The sequence below is a fragment of the Nerophis ophidion genome, linkage group LG02 (genome assembly GCF_033978795.1).
Source record: "Nerophis ophidion isolate RoL-2023_Sa linkage group LG02, RoL_Noph_v1.0, whole genome shotgun sequence".
Classification (NCBI taxonomy): Eukaryota; Metazoa; Chordata; class Actinopteri; order Syngnathiformes; family Syngnathidae; genus Nerophis; species Nerophis ophidion.
Genome location: NC_084612.1, coordinates 31,924,948 through 31,943,299, shown reverse-complemented (window position 1 = coordinate 31,943,299; position 18,352 = coordinate 31,924,948). Strand labels below are relative to the sequence as shown.

Sequence of the window (18,352 nt, the reverse complement as noted above, 5' to 3'; positions counted from 1 at the left end):
TTACACAACTACTCTAACGTTTAAAACCTAGTGGTTCCGTTGCAGGCGCAACGGCTCCAGGGCAGAATTTTTCCAAGTCAGGCGGTGGGGGGCGGCTCAAAGTGTGAGGCACCACACTTTGGAACAAAAAGAATAATAACAATCCATGTTGTATTAACATATTGTATTTACAATAATTATTTCATTACATCGAGGTGTTTTGGGTAGACAACATGTGCTTGTTACACCTCACCCCAATTGGGAGTTCACCAATTAAACAATCCAAGGGAGATGTTTATTACATTTGACTCATTCAATGTATATATAAGATACATACTGGACCATTCCATTGACCAAAATAATATTGGAATATGACATGAGAACGGAATCCAAGAGGAAAAACAAGAGTGGTAATGACATTTAACCTCTTCTCACTAGAAGTCATGTGACAGCTCGAAAATATGCATTTCTCTGTCACAACTTGCATGCTAGTCTCCAATGAATAATCGGCCATTGACACAAGATTGTACTAGTTGAAAATAATTTTCCAAGACTGGACAAATTCAAGTATATTTCCACTCCAGCCGCACATTCAGTAAATTTAGCAGGCTTCACTGGTCACAAAATAAAAGGCTCTAGTCAAGTGACATTTACATGATTTTTAGTATTAAGTCCTCTATTTAATAAAATATGTATGGAAGCAAAATACAAACATGTTCATGGTGGCACTCAACCAATGTCAATCATATAAGCACTACTTTTACCATTGTACCTACTGGCAAGATTGCAATCAGTTCCTAAATGAAATCAAAATACATGTGTGATACAACCGCAGAAAGCTACAACATGACAGTCCATATCTACTTTTTATTTGTTGTACCATCATACATGTTGTCTACTGCCGGTCATTTTAAAACATCACACTGCCCAGAATGTATTGCAATTGGTAGAAAAAGAAACCATGAACCCAACGTGGAATGGCTACACAAGGGAGCAAAGAAAGAAAATCCATTTTTCGTTTTTCACATAAATGACAATGTTTTGTACATGGACATCGTCTTGGGGGTGTTACAGTAGAAAGAGGAGATATAAAGTAAGCAGACTAGAAGCTTTGATCAACTAGAACAGGTGTTAAAAGTTTTTTTTTTTTATACTAACCACAGCAAAGAAACCAAAAAATAAAAATACAATTAAAATATTTCAAATCTTTTTGCTGTAAATAACAATAACATTATATTCTGGTCTCTGGACATATCTTATCTCCAGTGGTTTTTGCCATCAGGCTAACAGCGGGTTTACCAAGTAAAATGGAAAAGCTGGTTAAAAGATAGCTTTTGGGGCGGTGGGACAGTTTTCCAAACTGAGAGGTAAATAGGCTCTTCAGTGAGGACATTGAACATGGACTGAAAAAGTGCAGAAAGATCCATTATCTGGGTAATTCCTCTAATTACATTGTTCATCCCATGACACAAGTGAGCCTTACCAAGAAAAATGTAACAAGTAAAAAATACACAGGGTGATAAAAACTGGGCAAGGTGTGTCAACAGATGGATGGATATGCACCTACATCCTTTGGATAGTTATATGCACATGTGTGGGATTTAGGGAATCATAATTTTTGATGGTATTGTCAGGATAGATTTATTAATCATGATTTTCCTACTACTGTACTCAACGCCAAGGACAACAATGAGGAGGCTAAAGACACTATGGTCAAATTACAGCCAGCCCAAAACAGAAATTTTGAAATGGATTTTTGGTAAATAAATCTGTATGAAAAGTCTTTGTCACTCATACATGTCAATGTATGATTAAAAAGCAAGCATTAAATTACAACAGTAATGTTTGTCTATGTCGGATGCAAGTGTTTGTAATCCTAAATGCCAATAATGGGATGTGGATGTGAACGGGGTCTGTGTGTTTACAGGGTCAACCCTTGCATCCATCACCGGTCCATCATGCTGAGGATCATTTCAGGGGTGAGGTCTCCATTAGGCGGGGCCTCAGACAGCTGCATCTCCTGTTCCTGGGACAGCTCTTCCAGCTGAATAGTGGAGTTGTCTTCACCGACCACCACCTCATGCGGTGCTTCATCTTCCATATCTTCTTGTTCGGCACCAATCTCCTTTTTCACAATGATGTCATCCACTTCTCCAGTTACCTCGTCCTCAACGCGGATGATAGCAGCCACTGTCAAGAGAGTCTTAAGTCAGCTTTAAAAAAAAACAACAAAAAAAACTCGACAATTTGAACATTATTGCCACAGTACCATAAATGCTTTCCAAAAGACAATTCCAAAATTGATGCATTGAACAAGCATTTTACTAAGACTGTAAGGCACATGTATGGAAAGTTTATAAGACCGGGCACAGGGTTGTGCATAGCGCTTCAAGTCCATTGTGATACTCACTATCTGGCTTGTTCTTTGGAGGACGCCCGCGCTTCCGCTTGACTGGTGGATCCTCAGGAGCCGCGATAGGAATCACTGGTGGAGCTTGTTCCACTTCAATATCAGTTAACAAATCATCTTCATCATCAATGTCCTCATCAAGATCAGGTTCTACACGAGGATGACAATTTTGTCTCAGTTCAGTTGTGAGTTGTTTTAATTGAACTAACCATTCTACCACTTGAAGTAATGAACACTAGTCAAAAAAAAAAAAAGTGCGGAGGTATACCTGTGTCATCATCATCATCATGCCTGTCCTGCATCTTCCTCTTCCTGCCACGGCGACTCTTCTTGGGAGGAGTTCCATTTTGGTCTCCAGGAATTTCACCCATGCAGTTTTCACTGTGACGCAGCATCGTGTTCTGTGGGGTAAACATAATAGCATGGTGACACTCCACACAAGGTTGCTGTATAGTCACAAATCTCTGTGGGTTCAGGCCTACCCTGCGGGTGAATGTCTTGCTACATTTGTTGCAAACAAAGGCCGTGGGCACAAAATTGGGGTCGTGGTAACGTTTGAAGTGCATGTCCAGAAGCTGCTTCTGTCTGAACGTCTTCTCACACTGACTACAGGCAAAGGGCTTCTCCCCAGTGTGTGTGCGCTTATGCATGATCATGTGGCGTTCCTGTCAGAGGAACAGGGGCATGTTAAGACAAAATGTACACCAAAGATGAACACTCAAATGTTGTCCACATGGCTTACCTGCTTGCAGCAGTAGTCACACTGGTCACACTTAAAACGTTTCTCATTCTTGTGAGTCTTCTGGTGCTGGATGAGAGCATATCGCTCATGGAACACAGCATCACAGTAACGACATTTCTTTCCCTTCTCAATAAATGAATGCTGCTTTCGCAAGTGAACACCTGAGATTTCCAAAAGGAAATGCGTTATTGGTTTGAGCTGCACACCTGTTTAGTTTTCAGAGCAAAAATCACATTTTTTTTTTTTTTTACCAAGGTCACTCTTGCGTGCGATGACAGTGTCACAATGTGGACAATGGAACTTTGCCACATTCTCTGTGTGTTTCTGCAGGATGTGCATCTTCATGGTGCCACTCTGGGTAAAACGAGCATGACAAATGTAGCACTCATATGGCTTCTCGCCTGCAAAAGCAAAGTGAAATGGTCTTGTAAGTGGATGGATGAAGTGTGAAACCATGTTTTAAACCAAAGTAATCTCTAATCAAATATCTCACCTGAGTGTGTCCTCATGTGTCTTTTCAGTTTGTAAGTGTCCCTGCTAGCATAGCTGCACAGACTACACTGGAATGGTCGCTCTCCAGTGTGAGAGCGAATGTGCCTTTTTAACTTACTCACCTAGCAAAGGAAAAACAAGTGCATTGAGAACCTCAAGACAAGATTGGGACAGAGCGGTCATTGCAGTTTATTTGGTATCAAAAAAGGACAATCCAGATGGGATCACTCACCTCCACACTGCAATAGTCACACATGGAGCACTTAAAAGGCTTCTCATGTGTGTGCTTGTAGCGACGATGGCGAACCAACTCTCCGCTGGTTACAAACGCCATGTCACAGTCAGTGCATTTGTGTGGTCTGGTGCCTAGGGTTTAAACAAAAAAAACATGTAAATGGACAACATGTACCACCTCTCCAGCTGATTTTAAAACTCAAACCAGAATATTTAACAATGTGATCTCAAAAGGGGCTGTTTGCAACCTTTACACTTTATGAACTGTAAGCATTACATTCCACCCTCTTCCAGTTAGGACCATGTTACCTACGCTCCATTCGACACAGGTGTATTAGCCTTGTGGGTTGTCAGCTAATGATAGCGATTTGGCAGAGTTTAGATACCAAGGGTGAAATGATTGATCGATATATCTATTTATATTCCTAAATTTCAAGTACATCAATCTGTGCTCAGCAAGCTGGCCTTCCGGAAGTAAGTATTTTTCCAACATCGATTTTAAAAGGCAATATATCGATTTTATTGATACTAAAAAAGAAAACTTTGGCTTTAAAAACGACAGACTTTATATTAAGGGTAATACTTTTAACAAAAAGAACGTTAAGCAAAAATGGCAGATACCTACGATGGTCAAGAAAGGGCAAACCAAATGCAAACTTTACAAGATAATATCATTAATTTCAACATAAAAACTTTCAAGTACAACATGATTGTAAAAGCCAAAACAAATACAAATGACACGACACAATGGTATAAGGCCTCCACTTAAGCCATATAGGATGCAACAAACACAATGGACGTGACAGCGGCGAAGGTTCGCTGACAGACCAGCTTGAGACGGAAGGCTGAAATCAATGTAATAAAGACAGTATATTAAGGTTATTGAAAGTGTTTTAAAAAAAAATATTTATGACAGATGTCACCCCACATCAGCTTCCAAATTGTTCACTGTCACTTCCGTTTTTCTTAATTATGTTCAGTCCATCCAACCATCCATTTTCTACCGCTTGTCCCTCTCAGGGTCACGGGGGCCTATCCCAGCTGCATTTGGGCGGAAGGCGGCGTACACCCTGGACAAGTCGCTACCTCAATGCTCACATTCACACACAAGGGCCAATTTAGTGATCAGTGTTTAATAAAATGAGAGTAGTAACAGGTCATTAAATTGCTCATTTTATCTGAAGAGATTTGGTCGCACTTAATTTCTCAGGTAAATCTACTGTTACTTCAACCTGAAGAAATGTTGGTTGCACTTTATTTTTCATATCAATGTTATAATTTTATTTTGAAAAACAGCAGCAAAAGTAGCAGGTTATTCTACTGTTAAAATATTTGTTGTAGTACTTTTATTGAACATTGCTGGAATGTCAAAAATGAGAGCAGAAAAAGTTTACTCTTATTAATTTAACCTAACCTCAATCTCGTTACCCTGAGTAATGACAATAAAGTTGATTCTGATTCTAAAGTGTCGGTTGCAGTTTATTCAATTAATAATAACAGGAATATATGAAACTTCACCTGCAGTGCCCAGTATTCATTTCCAGGTCACACTCATTAAATTTGTTTTGCTAAAAAGTTAACTCAATGAATTGTTTCGGATTGTATCGTTCTAATTAAACTAATATCGTTAATGAATCATATCGACAACTACAAATTCTAATAGAATCCTTGTTAAAAAAGAATCATACCCTTATTGGCTACTAATAAGTTATTATTGAATGTATCACAATATAGCAGCAAATTGTTAGTTGCTTCTCCAGGACTGCTTTCGTGTAAGTGCACACGCTCCTTGTACGTAGAGCAATGCTTCAATACTATTTTTCATGCCCTCCCTTGGAGACAATTTTTTCACGCATCATCCAACTATATAAGTAGGACAGATCCAATGACTGATTATAACACTTTTAGGAATTTCTATTTAATTTGAAAGACTAGAAAGTAATATATCTGTAATAATTCAAGTACAGGATCAAAGTTTATGTAATACATGTCTTTCGCATAGATCAGTGGTTTTCAATTATTTTAGTCACGCCCAACACCCGAGACAGAATTTTTTTCCCACACACCCTGTGAAGTGAAGTCTTAACCTGACCATATTTGTTCATATCCTCATTACCGACAAACTTAAGTGTTATGTATGTAAACAGCAATTTTAAGACTATAAGGCACCCTTAAAATTTTCTCAAAAATCGACCGATAGGTGTGTGGATTAATAGTGGTTGTGCTTACTGACCTCCATGCAATTTTATTTGGTACATGATGTAATGATAACTTTGATCAGTAGATGGCAGTTACATCAGAGTGTGGACTACAAGATAAAACTAGCAAAGCAAGCCCAAAACCTTGATGTTTCATTGAAATATTACACAAGGCACCCAAAAAACTTTCTAAATGTACTACCACTTTGGTAAGCTACAAAACTGCACCGCTTGATGGATGGTCGGCGCATCACAGCTACCGTAGTGAGGCGTACAACATAAGGGTATTACTATGGTGTGATTTTAAATCTAAAGAGCCCAAAATGGCACCCATTAGGAGACATTATCTGGGGGTTCGTTTCATAATATCATGCAAAACCAACTTTTCTTACCGATTGGTTCATGCTGTTGTGTATTTGGACCCTACATAAGCCCCAAAAATCTGCGCGCTTCTGCCATTTTAGTCCGTGTCGACACTGTAGTGAAGCTCCTTATTCTCTATCCTGTTATTGTGGAGCATTTATCCTACGATGTTGCCATTTGTAATATAAAGTAGCTTACAGTTCTAACATATCTGTCAGTAGACTCGAAATGAAAGCGCTAAAAACTACCGATATAGTGGGTTTACATAACTCAGCCACAGAACTTCAGTGATTTTTACAGAGACATTTTTTCACGGGACACATTTCGAGTGGTAATGGTGTTGCACTAGTGAGCCATGGATGAGGAGAATGTACTCCGTTGTTGATTTAAGCAAAGTCTGAGTGTCATTAAAACAGTTAGCTCCATCTTTCGACACTCCTTCCTTACTTGCTACACACATACAAGAAAATCGATGGCTAGAAAATGCTGTCAAAGTGGAGCCACGTATATAAAACCTCCCACAAAACAACGCATCCTGTTGATTAATTTAAGCAGAGTTTTCACCTCGCTGTAGGCTTGCGTATCATTTAAGAATGAGCCCCCCCCTGTAATTTTAGGAAGTCCCTCGCCCCTCAGTCCCCATGACACCTCACTGTGCTATACAGGAAACACTGGTATAAAGTAACAACCATGCATGCCAGACATATTCCTCGGGCCGACGAGCAGTTTTATTTTTCAATATAATCATACTTTCCAACATTTGTTGTTTACAATCCAGTAGCTCTCCCTACAACCAAACCATTATTTGCAAGTGACTTAAGGCGCACTGTTTACGAGTTCAATTGTTTTGCATAGAAGTTCCTAAATTTCAACTATAGAATCAAATGTGATATTCATTTGAATGTGTATGGGTTTTTAAAACTTTAAACAAAAGTCTGCAGCAAAAAAAAAAAATAAAAAAAAAATTTTTTTTTTTTAATGATGGTTTATAGGGGTGTGGGAAAAAATCTAATCGAATCGTTTACGTTGTGCGATTCAGAATCGATTCTAATTTAATTTTTTTTTTAATCAATCCAACAAACCACTACACAGCAATACCATAACAATGCAATCCAATTCCAAAACCGAACCTGACCCAGCAACACTCAGAACTGCAATAAACAGAGCAATTGAGAAGACACAAACACTACACAGAACAAACCAAAAGTAGTGAAACAAAAATGATTAACAAGAGTACGAATATTATTTATAATTTCAGCATAGCAGTGATTAACAATCCCTCATTGACATTATCATTAGACATTAATAAAAAAAAAAAAAGTGTCAGTGGCTTACACTTGCATCGCATCTCATAAGCTTGACAACACACTGTGTCCAATATTTTCACAAAGATAAAATAAGTAATATTTTTGGTTTGTTTACTAGTTAAAACAAATTTACATTACTGCAATCAGTTGATAAAACATTGTCCTTTACAATTATAAAAGGTTTTTTTTTTTTTTTAAATCTACTACTCTGCTAGCATGTCAGCAGACTGGGGTAGATTCTGCTGAAATCCTATGTATTGAATGAATACAGGATCGTTTTGAATCGGTAAAATATCGTTTTTGAATCGAGAATCGAATAAATCGATATATTATCGATCGTGACCCCAAGAATCGATATTGAATCGAATCGTGGGACACCCAAAGATTCACAGCCCTAATGGTTTACCTTTAACACTTATTTCACCACATTTTGTGTTATTAATAACATTTTATATTATCAATCAAAATGTATTTATAAAGCCTTTAATCACAAGTGTCTCAAAAGGCTTGAAAAACTCACATCACCCCTGATCTAAAATCTTAAATGTTGGTTAACTATTTACTGTTGCAACACACCGTTGGATATTTTTGACGAGTTTTTTTGGTATAAGCATAATTATTGCAGTTTCAGTGATATTCTTCGTTTAATGGCGGCTTTTGTGTCATTAGCCAATTCTGCGAATCCGTCCGCAGTTACGTAAATGTGAAAATCATATGGCCTTATATTTTTTTGTTGAGTTTAAAGATTATTGTTTGGGCATACTAGACTGTGTCAAAAATTACAACCATGGGGCGATTCCAAACTTTAGTATTTTTCCCCCAACTCCATATCCATTTCACCGTTACGAGCTGAGGAATTTGTATGCATGTTGCGCAAGACATTGTTTTTTTTTTTTTATGTAAGACTTCCATCTTTTTAACTAATCTGTGGAAGAACAGGGTGTATAAGGAGGAAAAGGGTGACAGATGCAAAAATATTGTCTATAGACAAGTAAAATTCTATGCCAATATGCTTGTCAAATATATTTGATGCGAAAGAAGCCCTCTATACGGGGAGGGATTGTATCCTCACAAGAACGTGACAATTCAGGGGACTTATAATTTAGACCAGATATTTGTAAACGTGATTCTAAGATGACTTCTCGGGAGTCCGGACTTGGCTGCTATGTATCGAATAAATCGATATATTATCGAATCGTGACCCCAAGAATCGATATTGAATCGAATCGTGGGACACCCAAAGATTCACAGCCCTAATGGTTTACCTTTAACACTTATTTCAACACTTTTTGTGTTATAAATAACAGTGAAATTGTGAAAAAATATCCATAAAAAAAAGTCCGGTTAAGGCACTTGTGGCAACATAAGACATCCGGTGGGGTTTTTGTTTAATTATTCGGTCTGAAGAACCTAACAGAGCAAGTTGCAAATCCCACACTCAATACATTGACTGTGATGTTTGTGCTACCTGTGTGGGTGTTGAGGTGGTTTCTTAATAGTGTGACAGTTCGGAAGGCCCTTCCACACAAGTGACATTTGTGTGGTCTCTCGTCTGTGTGGCTCTTCATGTGCCTGTCTAGGTTGGAGCGTCGTGGACACGTGTAACTACACAGCTCACATTGGAAAGTCTTCTTTACACCTGGTCGGATGGAAGAACTATATTAGAAACCAACCTAACCCCCTCCACACAGCCCGTCCATCAGATCTGTGTGCTTATTTCACAAAACACAGATTACCTTTTTTCTTGATCTTAGTGGGTTTGGGGGGCTTCATGTTTCCAACAACCTTCTCTGCATTCACCTCAGATAGCAACCCCTCCTGCTGCTCTTCCTCAAAGTCATACACAGAAACATCCATGTCCCGGTCACCCTCTGCATAGCGCAAACGGCTTTTCTTTCCCTTCTTTCCTTTGCGGATTGGCGTAATCGGCTGGTAGTCTGGGTCCTTCGGCCAATCTGGTTGAGGCTCATCGGGTTCTTGATCTCCAGCCACTTCCCCATCCACCGTTTCCTCTTCTTCCCTTGTCCCTTGAAGCTCATTGTGGACCGCTTGAAGCTCCTCTTGCTCAACTGTCTCCACTTCACCATTAGCACCCACTTTCACAACCTAAATAAACATTAATCTTTTGTAATCAGATCTTTCAGTTTGACTTCTTATGGGGCAATACAAAGTTTCATCGAGGGAACATCCACTTTCACACTTAATTCCACCTTTAATTCCTACCTGGAAGCCTTCAGGTAAGGGGAGGGTGTGACAGATAACCGGCTCTGCATCCTTATTCGCAGATCCATCCACATAGGTGGCTTGGAGGCCATCTACTGTAGTTGTAGTGACTGGAACCTGCACTAGCTGTAGCTGACCAAGACCTAAAGCAGCACCAGCCTGCTCCTCCATATTTACAACCTACACACAATATTTTTTTGTTATGCAACAAAAACCTTGATATGAAAGCAATACTAACCACATCCTGTACTGACCTGAAGGGTGATTATCTGACCTTCATCTCCACCAGTTACAGTCACTGTGCCGCCTCCCTCTAACACCTCTGTTTTCATTTGCAACAGTGTAGGATCCAGGGCATCCATCACCATCATCTCCATGTTGCCTGGAACTTCCACTGCTTGCGATGCTCCCGCCACTCCTTGGATCACAGGATCTCCTGCTTCTGGCAGAACCCCATCATCTGGGGCCAGGCCCCCTGGATGGGTGGTCTCCATGGAAACAACATCGCCCTCCATGGCAACGGGCCAGTCAACACTCTATAAAATTTGAGAAGTGGAGACTTGTCAATAAAAACAGTGTACAGTGCCATTATGTCTGTTTAGTGAAATGATAGGGGCTTAAAAAACTACTTTCAAGCCCACTAACTCTAACTTCACTATGGAATTGATAAGATTACAAAAAAAAAAAATGACAGTTAATGTCTACAAGAGCCATTTTCTTTGCAAATGTTAAACTTTACAAACTAGCAACTCCACGTAAGCAGAAATATGTTGAAAATGGAAATAAACATAAACGTTATAAAGCCGAAAAACACGTTTCATACTAACTTGGCGGTTTATTCATATCACCTCGTTGACACATGATGACACTAGGAGTTACCGCGCGGGTTTTGCAACAGCAACTTAGTTCAATAGCATAAGGTAACAGTTTGTGGAAATCAAACCAAACGTTTCTAAAAACGGACGTTAGATGGCATCAAAGCAGCGAACAGACCTTGGCAAAATGTGGCAATTAGCATCATCATGAGTGGAGCTGAGTGGATAAAACATTGGTGGCGTGCTTCGGGTTTGCCAAGTGAATAAAGCGCGATCGGAGTATTTCAAAGTGTCTCTTTCGTTTTTAAAAGAGACAATTTACTTTAATCGGACATACTTTGGCACATTAGCCCGATTTCACGCAAGCGTTCCAATGCTGTGAACTCGTATAAGAAGTTACATGTGTTTGTTGACGGGGAGGCGCGAGGACGATTGAAAACAGGAAACAAAGGGCACGATAAGATGGACGACAGGCCTAAAGTAAGTTAAAACAGAAAGACACATTCAGACGACCATCGCTCAGCAGTTCCAACAAAATAGCATGCAAAAGCACTTAAACACAGGCCGGGAACAGCGAGTTAGAGTTTAGAGACCGATTTAGTGAATATAGGATAACGATAGAGGGAGACAAACACCCCCCGCCAGTCGGTAACGTTAAGCCCCACCGTGACACCTAGAGGCCGACGCCAGCTCCTACAAAAACGTCTCCGTGTTTGCTGGCAAAGTACGGATTCAACCTACCGCAGAGTGCTTCTTTTATCTTTATAGTATGTTGGAGGCCTGTCGAATACGGGTGCTCGCTTCAATGTTTCCTGCTCGCCTGGAAAAGCTGTGTGCTGGCCTGATAATTTTCTCCCGCTTTAGAATAGAGGGCCTCACACAAAATGGCGGCCGCGGAGAGCGAAGGAGCATGCGCACACATAAGGCCTGGCAGTGAAGAGGCGTGGCCAATCTGGGTCCGAGGCGCCAGATTTGAATTCAAGCGTGGGCGTGGCGACATAGACAAGTTGGTTAACATAATTTGTAGCAGCGCGTTATTTGCAAATATGAGGATATTTGTCTACTTTCATGCCTAACATATCGGCATAAGCGTCACTTATGTGCATTCTGCACTGTCAGTCAAGTTTCTCAAAAAACTGAATCAAAGCGTAATTCACACAATAAACCACATGGGGGCGTGCGATATGCAAATTTGTGAGTGGCGATCATTTCTCACTCCTCTGCTGTAACTTCGGTACCCTATCCCAGTGGTTCTCAATCTTTTTTCAGTGATGTACCCCATGTGAACATTTTTTTTAATTCAAGTACCCCCTAATCAGAGCAAAGCATTTTTGGTTGAAAAAAAAAGAGATAAAGAAGTAAAATAAAGCACTATATCATCAGTTTCTGATTTATTAAATTGTATAACAGTGCAAAATATTGCTCATTTGTAGTGGTCTTTCTTGGACTATTTGGAAAAGAAGATATACAAATAACTAAAAACTTGTTGAAAAATAAAGAACGGATTCAATTATAAATAAAGATTTCTACACATAGAAGTAATCATCGACTTAAAGTGACCTCTTTGGGGATTGTAATAGAGATCCATCTGGATTCAGGGACGTGCACATGATTATAGAGGGGCAGGGGCTCAAAGTCAGAAAAGGGCATTACATTTTTTTTTTGGGTCCGTTACACAATATGAAAATTAATGTAAAATTAAATTTGCGCGTTGTGGCGCGTTGGGAGAGTGGCCGTGCGCAACCCGAGGGGCCCTGGTTCAATCCCCACCTAGTACCAACCTCGTCATGTCCGTTGTGTCCTGAGCAAGACACTTCACCCCTGCTCCTGATGGGTGCTGGTTAGCGCCTTGCATGGCAGCTCCCTCCATCAGTGTGTGAATGTGTGTGTGAATGGGTAAATGTGGAAGTAGTGTCAAAGCGCTTTGAGTACCTTGAAGGTAAAAAAGCACTATACAAGTACAACCCATTATTTTTTTTAATTTAACTACTTAGCTGTGTGTCCTTTGTAGGTAAAAGTGATTGCCATTTCTTATGTGTTAAGAAATTATTGTCATAATTAGTTAATTCACATAATCATAGGCTTGGAAGACATGAAAAGCAACAAAAAACTGGTTTATTATTAGGCTATTTATTGTTAAAGATAAGCACTTTAATATTGAACATTGAACAGTGCAACATGAACTTTGAAAAAAAATACAAAAATAAATACCCAAACGGAAATAACTTCAATGTGAACATCTGTGTTTCTTCCCTTAACTTGATGAAAACACTATCAAGTTGTAACTTATGGTCTTTCTCACTTAATGCTCAGACTAAACAACTGAAACGCAATACAAATTTATATCTAAACCTCTACTGTGAGAGAAAAGTGTTATCCGCCGTAAACACGGTGCATTTTATTTTGAAAATTAACCCGGTCTTTTATTTTGTATTTTGTACACTACTTCCTGTCCCGCACGATCCGCTCTGCTCTGTGCTCAATTGATGTGCCGTGCTCAATTGATGCGCTGTGCTCCGACGTCCGGCAAAAACAGAAGCTGACACATTGAATAATAGAATAATCAGGGGTGCAGCTAGGGATTTTGGGCCCCATAAAAATAATCTTTACAGGGCTCCCAACACAGCGGCAACATTTTTTGATGCTATTTTCCATACAAAAGGGTTTATGCTTATTAAACCATTAAAATTGTTCAAAATTACTTTTATTTAATTCATTTTAATCAATGAATTACTACCTTCATCTTTGTATTGTTTTGAGACTGTAGTAAAATGTATTATATTTTGTATTATATTATTATTATAATTGTTATTATTATTATTTCAACACACACAGCTGCTCACCTCCTTCCTCATGTGGGGGCACTGGGGCTGATTCAGAGGCAGGGTGAGTTGGGGGCTGACAGACAGCTGCTGCTGCTGGTGCAGTTGACTCTATTCAGAATGAGGCATCATTTTGACAGAGGGGAGATCAACTATTATTGAATATGAACAGCTTGATAAATGTTTGACTCGATTGATTATTTAACTAATATAGCAGTAAAATTTAAAAATCCAGAGTTTTCTTGAGCTAACATGGTGAGAAAAGTGAGCTATCTTATTAGCAGAGACAGGGACAAACTTTCCATTACTTTCCACTACAACTAACAAACCCACCTTTTTTGTTGAAATATTGAGTGACATATTGTCGACCCTTCAACTCCTTCTCCTCTCTTATTTTCTTTACCTTTCTTTTTTGGCTGCCTGATTTTTGAGGTATACTGCTGTCTCCTGCGCTTTGCCCGCTGTGGCGCTGTCTGTGTCTGTGACAAATCTCCGGTGTGCTACCTGCAGCTGATCCAGTCGGACTGAACCATTTTACGTAAATAGAGGGGGGGAAGGGAGGGCATGGAAAATTAAACATGTGTGATTATATGTTAGTTAATAACTTAGTGTCATTATTTTTTCTGTATTATAATTTCACCATCAGAGAGGCCCCCCTCAATCATGGGCCCCTAGAACCCGTCTCCGTTACCCCCCCCCCCTTTTCGGCGCCCCTGAGAATAATACAGCGTTTTTCTGAAATATTACCCATATTAGATGCTGAATAAGTGGACGGCAACTAGACCATAACTCACAGGTTCAAGTTGCTCCACTGTCACGTCTCCTCAGGCCGCAGTTGGCTCTCTCTCCTCTCTCTCACTCACTCACTCGCCCCCTCTCTCTCTCTCTCTCTTTCTCTCTCTCTGGTGGAAGCGCAGGCTCAAACGACCCAATATTACAAGAAAACGTGGAATTTTCGTACCGCTGTTTTTTTTTTTTTTTTTTTTTTTTTACATCAGTAACAGGAATTTATTAATGTTGTTTAAAGAAGAAACACACACACACACACACACACACACACACACACACACACACACACACACACACACACACACACACACACACACACACACACACACACAGGCAGAGGGAACTTTTTAAGATGAAGCAAAAAAGGGCAGGGGCTCAAGCACCCATAGGGCCCTATGTGTGCACGTGCCTGTCTGGATTCATGAACTTAATTCTAAACATTTCTTTACAAAAAAAGAAATCGTTAACATCAATATTTATGGAACATGTCCACAGAAAATCTGTCTGTCAACACTGAATATTGCATTGTTGCATTTCTTTTCACAGTTCATGAACTTACATTCATATTTTGTCGAATTATTATTCAATAAATATATTTATAAAGGATTTTTGAATTGTTGCTATTTTTAGAATATTTAAAAAAAAATCTCACGTACCCCTTGGCATATCTTCAAGTACCCCCAGGGGTGCGCATACCCCCATTTGAGAACCACTGCCCTATCCTAAAAAAGAACACAAGCACTGCAGATACATAATCAGAATAAACAATACAGAATTATTAGCATCTAAATATAACAAAACCAAAATATGTTTATTCATATGCTTATACAGATTGTAATGTTATAGTGTATTGTCTTTTTTTTAATAATATTGTTTTCTTTTAACTGACTTGTAATTAAATAAAACAAAATGTTTTTCATAGCTAAAGCATGTAGCTCATCCACTCTGTAACAAAAATCTCAGTTTAACAAATTACATTTATCATACAGTTTATCTAAATTAAAATATAAGGAGGTGAGTCTTCCACTAAACGTGGGAAAAACTATTTAATTTTAAATCAGTTGGGGTTGTTTTTGTTCCTGAAAAGATAAGCTCAGGTTGTAGATACATATAAATGTTCTCTGCCGGTGCATACAGTTCTGCAATCAAGTATTGGATTTGTGGATATTTTGATAAACAACACAGGATACAAATGTTTTATATAACACCGTTCTGGTGTTATATCAATCAATCAATGTTTATTTATATAGCCCCAAATCACAAATGTCTCAAAGGACTGCACAAATCATTACGACTACAACATCCTTGGAAGAACCCACAAAAGGGCAAGGAAAACTCACACCCAGTGGGCAGGGAGAATTCACATCCAGTGGGACGCCAGTGACAATGCTGACTATGAGAAACCTTGGAGAGGACCTCAGATGTGGGCAACCCCCCCACTCTAGGGGACCGAAAGCAATGGATGTCGAGCGGGTCTAACATGATACTGTGAAAGTTCAATCCATAGTGGCTCCAACACAGCCGCGAGAGTTCAGTTCAAGCGGATCCAAGACAGCAGCGAGAGTCCCGTCCACAGGAAACCATCTCAAACGGATCAGCAGCGTAGAGATGTCCCCAACCGATACAGGCGAGCGGTCCATCCTGGGTCCCGACGAGCGGTCCATCCTGGGTCTCGACTCTGGACAGCCAGTACTTCATCCATGGTCATCGGACCGGACCCCCTCCACAAGGGAGGGGGGGACATAGGAGAAAGAAAAGAAGCGGCAGATTAACTGGTCTAAAAAGGAGGTCTATTTAAAGGCTAGAATATACAGATGAGTTTTAAGGTGAGACTTAAATGCTTCTACTGAGGTAGCATCTCGAACTGTTACCGGGAGGGCATTCCAGAGTACTGGAGCCCGAACGGAAAACGCTCTATAGCCCGCAGACTTTTTTTGGGCTCTAGGAATCACTAATAAGCCGGAGTCTTTTGAACGCAGATTTCTTGCCGGGACATACGGTACAATACAATCTGCAAGATAGGCTGGAGCTGCACCGTGTAGTATTTTATACGTAAGTAGTAAAACCTTAAAGTCACATCTTAAGTGCACAGGAAGCCAGTGCAGGTGAGCCAGTACAGGCGTAATATGATCAAACTTTCTTGTTCTTGTCAAAAGTCTAGCAGCCGCATTTTGTACCTACTGTAATCTTTTAATGCTATAAAAAAACAGATAAGCTTGTGTCCGGTTTAATTTTTGGCTGCATAATATTATGTGATGTATGAAATATTTACTGTCACTGATTTAAAAAGACTAAGCTTAATTATCCATTTTCTACCGCTTGTCCCGTTCGGGATCGCGTGGGGTGCTGGAGCCTATCTCAGCTGCATTCGGGCGGAAGGCGGGGTGCACCCTGACCAAGTAGCCATTTCATCGCAGGGCCAACACAGTCAGAGAAGACAACGTGGATGGATGGATGAAGCTGTATGCATTTTCCTGGACCGTGACAGACATATTTAATGTGAAATGGACATTGTTTTTTCATAATGAACTTATAACAAGTCTTGACATGCATATCTTTCATAAGAGGAAACGCTATTTTAAGGATTGTTGGGTATGACCATGGCTGTTCATGCATACTGGCATGTCGTATGTAAGGAGAAAAAAAATCATGTTACTCTGTCTTGATTGTCCAAATGTTTACACCAAAGTGCTTGAAACAGAAACTGTACTGTTTATACTGTACAAAACCCAGTTGGGAAAATGTGTTAAATGTAAATAGAAACGGAATACAATGATTTGCAAATCCATTTCAACCCATATTCAGTTGAATACACTATAAAGACAAGATATTTGATGTTCAAACTCATAAACTTTATTTAATTTTTTGCAAATAATAATTAACTTAGAATTTCATGGCTGCAACATGTGCCAAAGTAGTTGGGGAAGGGCATGTTCACCACTGTGTTACATCACCTTTTCTTTCAACAACACTCAATAAACGTTTGGGAACTGAGGAAACTAATTGTTGAAGCTTTGAAAGTGGAATTTTTTCTCATTCTTGTTTTATGTAGAGCTTCAGTCGTTCAACAGTCCGGTTATCCGCTGTTGTATTTTACACTTCATAATGCGCCACACATTTTTGATGGGAGACAGGTCTGGACTGAGCTCGGGCCCAGAGAAGCCAGTGGCGTTCCTTGGTGTTGTTGATAAATGGGTTTTGCTTTGCATTGCAGAGTTTTAACTTGCACTTACTGATGTAGCAACCAACTGTAGTTACTGACAGTGGTTTTATGAAGTGTTCCTGAGCCCATGTGGTGATATCCTTTACACACCGATGTCGGTTTTTGATGCAGTATCGCCTGAGCGATCAAAGGTCCGTAATATCATTGCTTACGTGCAGTAATTTCTCCAGATTCTCTGAACCTTTTGATGATTTTACGGACCGTAGATGGTAAAATCCCTAAATTCCTTGCAATAGCTTGTTGAGAAATGTTGTTCTAAAACTGTTCGACAATTTGCTTACAAATTGGTGACCCTCGGCCCAACCTTGTTTGTGAATTACTTAGCATTTCATGGACGCTGCTTTTATATCCAATCATGGAACCCACTTGTTCCCAATTAGCCTGCACACCTGTGGGATGTTCCAAATAAGTGTTTGATGAGCATTTCTCAACTTTATCAGTATTTATTGCCACCTTTCCCAACTTCTTTGTCACGTGTTGCTGGCATCAAATTCTAAAGTTAATGATTATTTGCAAAAAAAACAAGTTTATCAGTTTGAACATCAAATATGTTGTCTTTGTAGTATATTCAACTGAATATGGGTTGAAAATGATTTGTTAATTATTGTATTCCGTTTATGTTTACATCTAACACAATTTTCCAAGTCATATGGAAACGGGGTTTGTAAATCCAAACATCCATCCATCCACTTTCTACCGCTTGTTCCGTTCGGTGTCGCATGGGTGCTGGAGCCTATTTCAGATGCATTCGGGCG

General features: G+C 39.6%; 1 protein-coding gene across 3 annotated transcripts; it reads right to left on the bottom strand.

Moving 5' to 3' along the window:
• Positions 1–252: 252 nt before the first annotated feature.
• ctcf (CCCTC-binding factor (zinc finger protein)) lies at positions 253–14,076 on the bottom strand. 3 transcript variants are annotated; one of them, XM_061881552.1, is made up of 14 exons: positions 13,989–14,076; positions 13,607–13,696; positions 10,203–10,484; positions 9,949–10,128; positions 9,462–9,831; positions 9,194–9,364; positions 3,856–3,989; positions 3,625–3,745; positions 3,383–3,532; positions 3,132–3,292; positions 2,872–3,054; positions 2,658–2,790; positions 2,390–2,539; positions 253–2,169 (listed from the first exon to the last, which is right to left on the bottom strand). In XM_061881552.1, exons 2-14 carry the CDS (start codon positions 13,616–13,618, stop codon positions 1,925–1,927), a joined length of 2,292 nt encoding a protein of 763 aa, XP_061737536.1. In that variant the 5' UTR covers positions 13,619–13,696; positions 13,989–14,076; the 3' UTR covers positions 253–1,924. The 3 variants fall into 3 exon arrangements, with proteins under 3 accessions (XP_061737536.1, XP_061737526.1, XP_061737542.1); XM_061881542.1 differs by lacking the exon at positions 13,989–14,076 and adding an exon at positions 13,919–13,960; XM_061881558.1 differs by lacking the exons at positions 13,607–13,696; positions 13,989–14,076 and adding an exon at positions 11,505–11,678.
• Between the last annotated feature and the right edge of the window lie 4,276 nt (positions 14,077–18,352).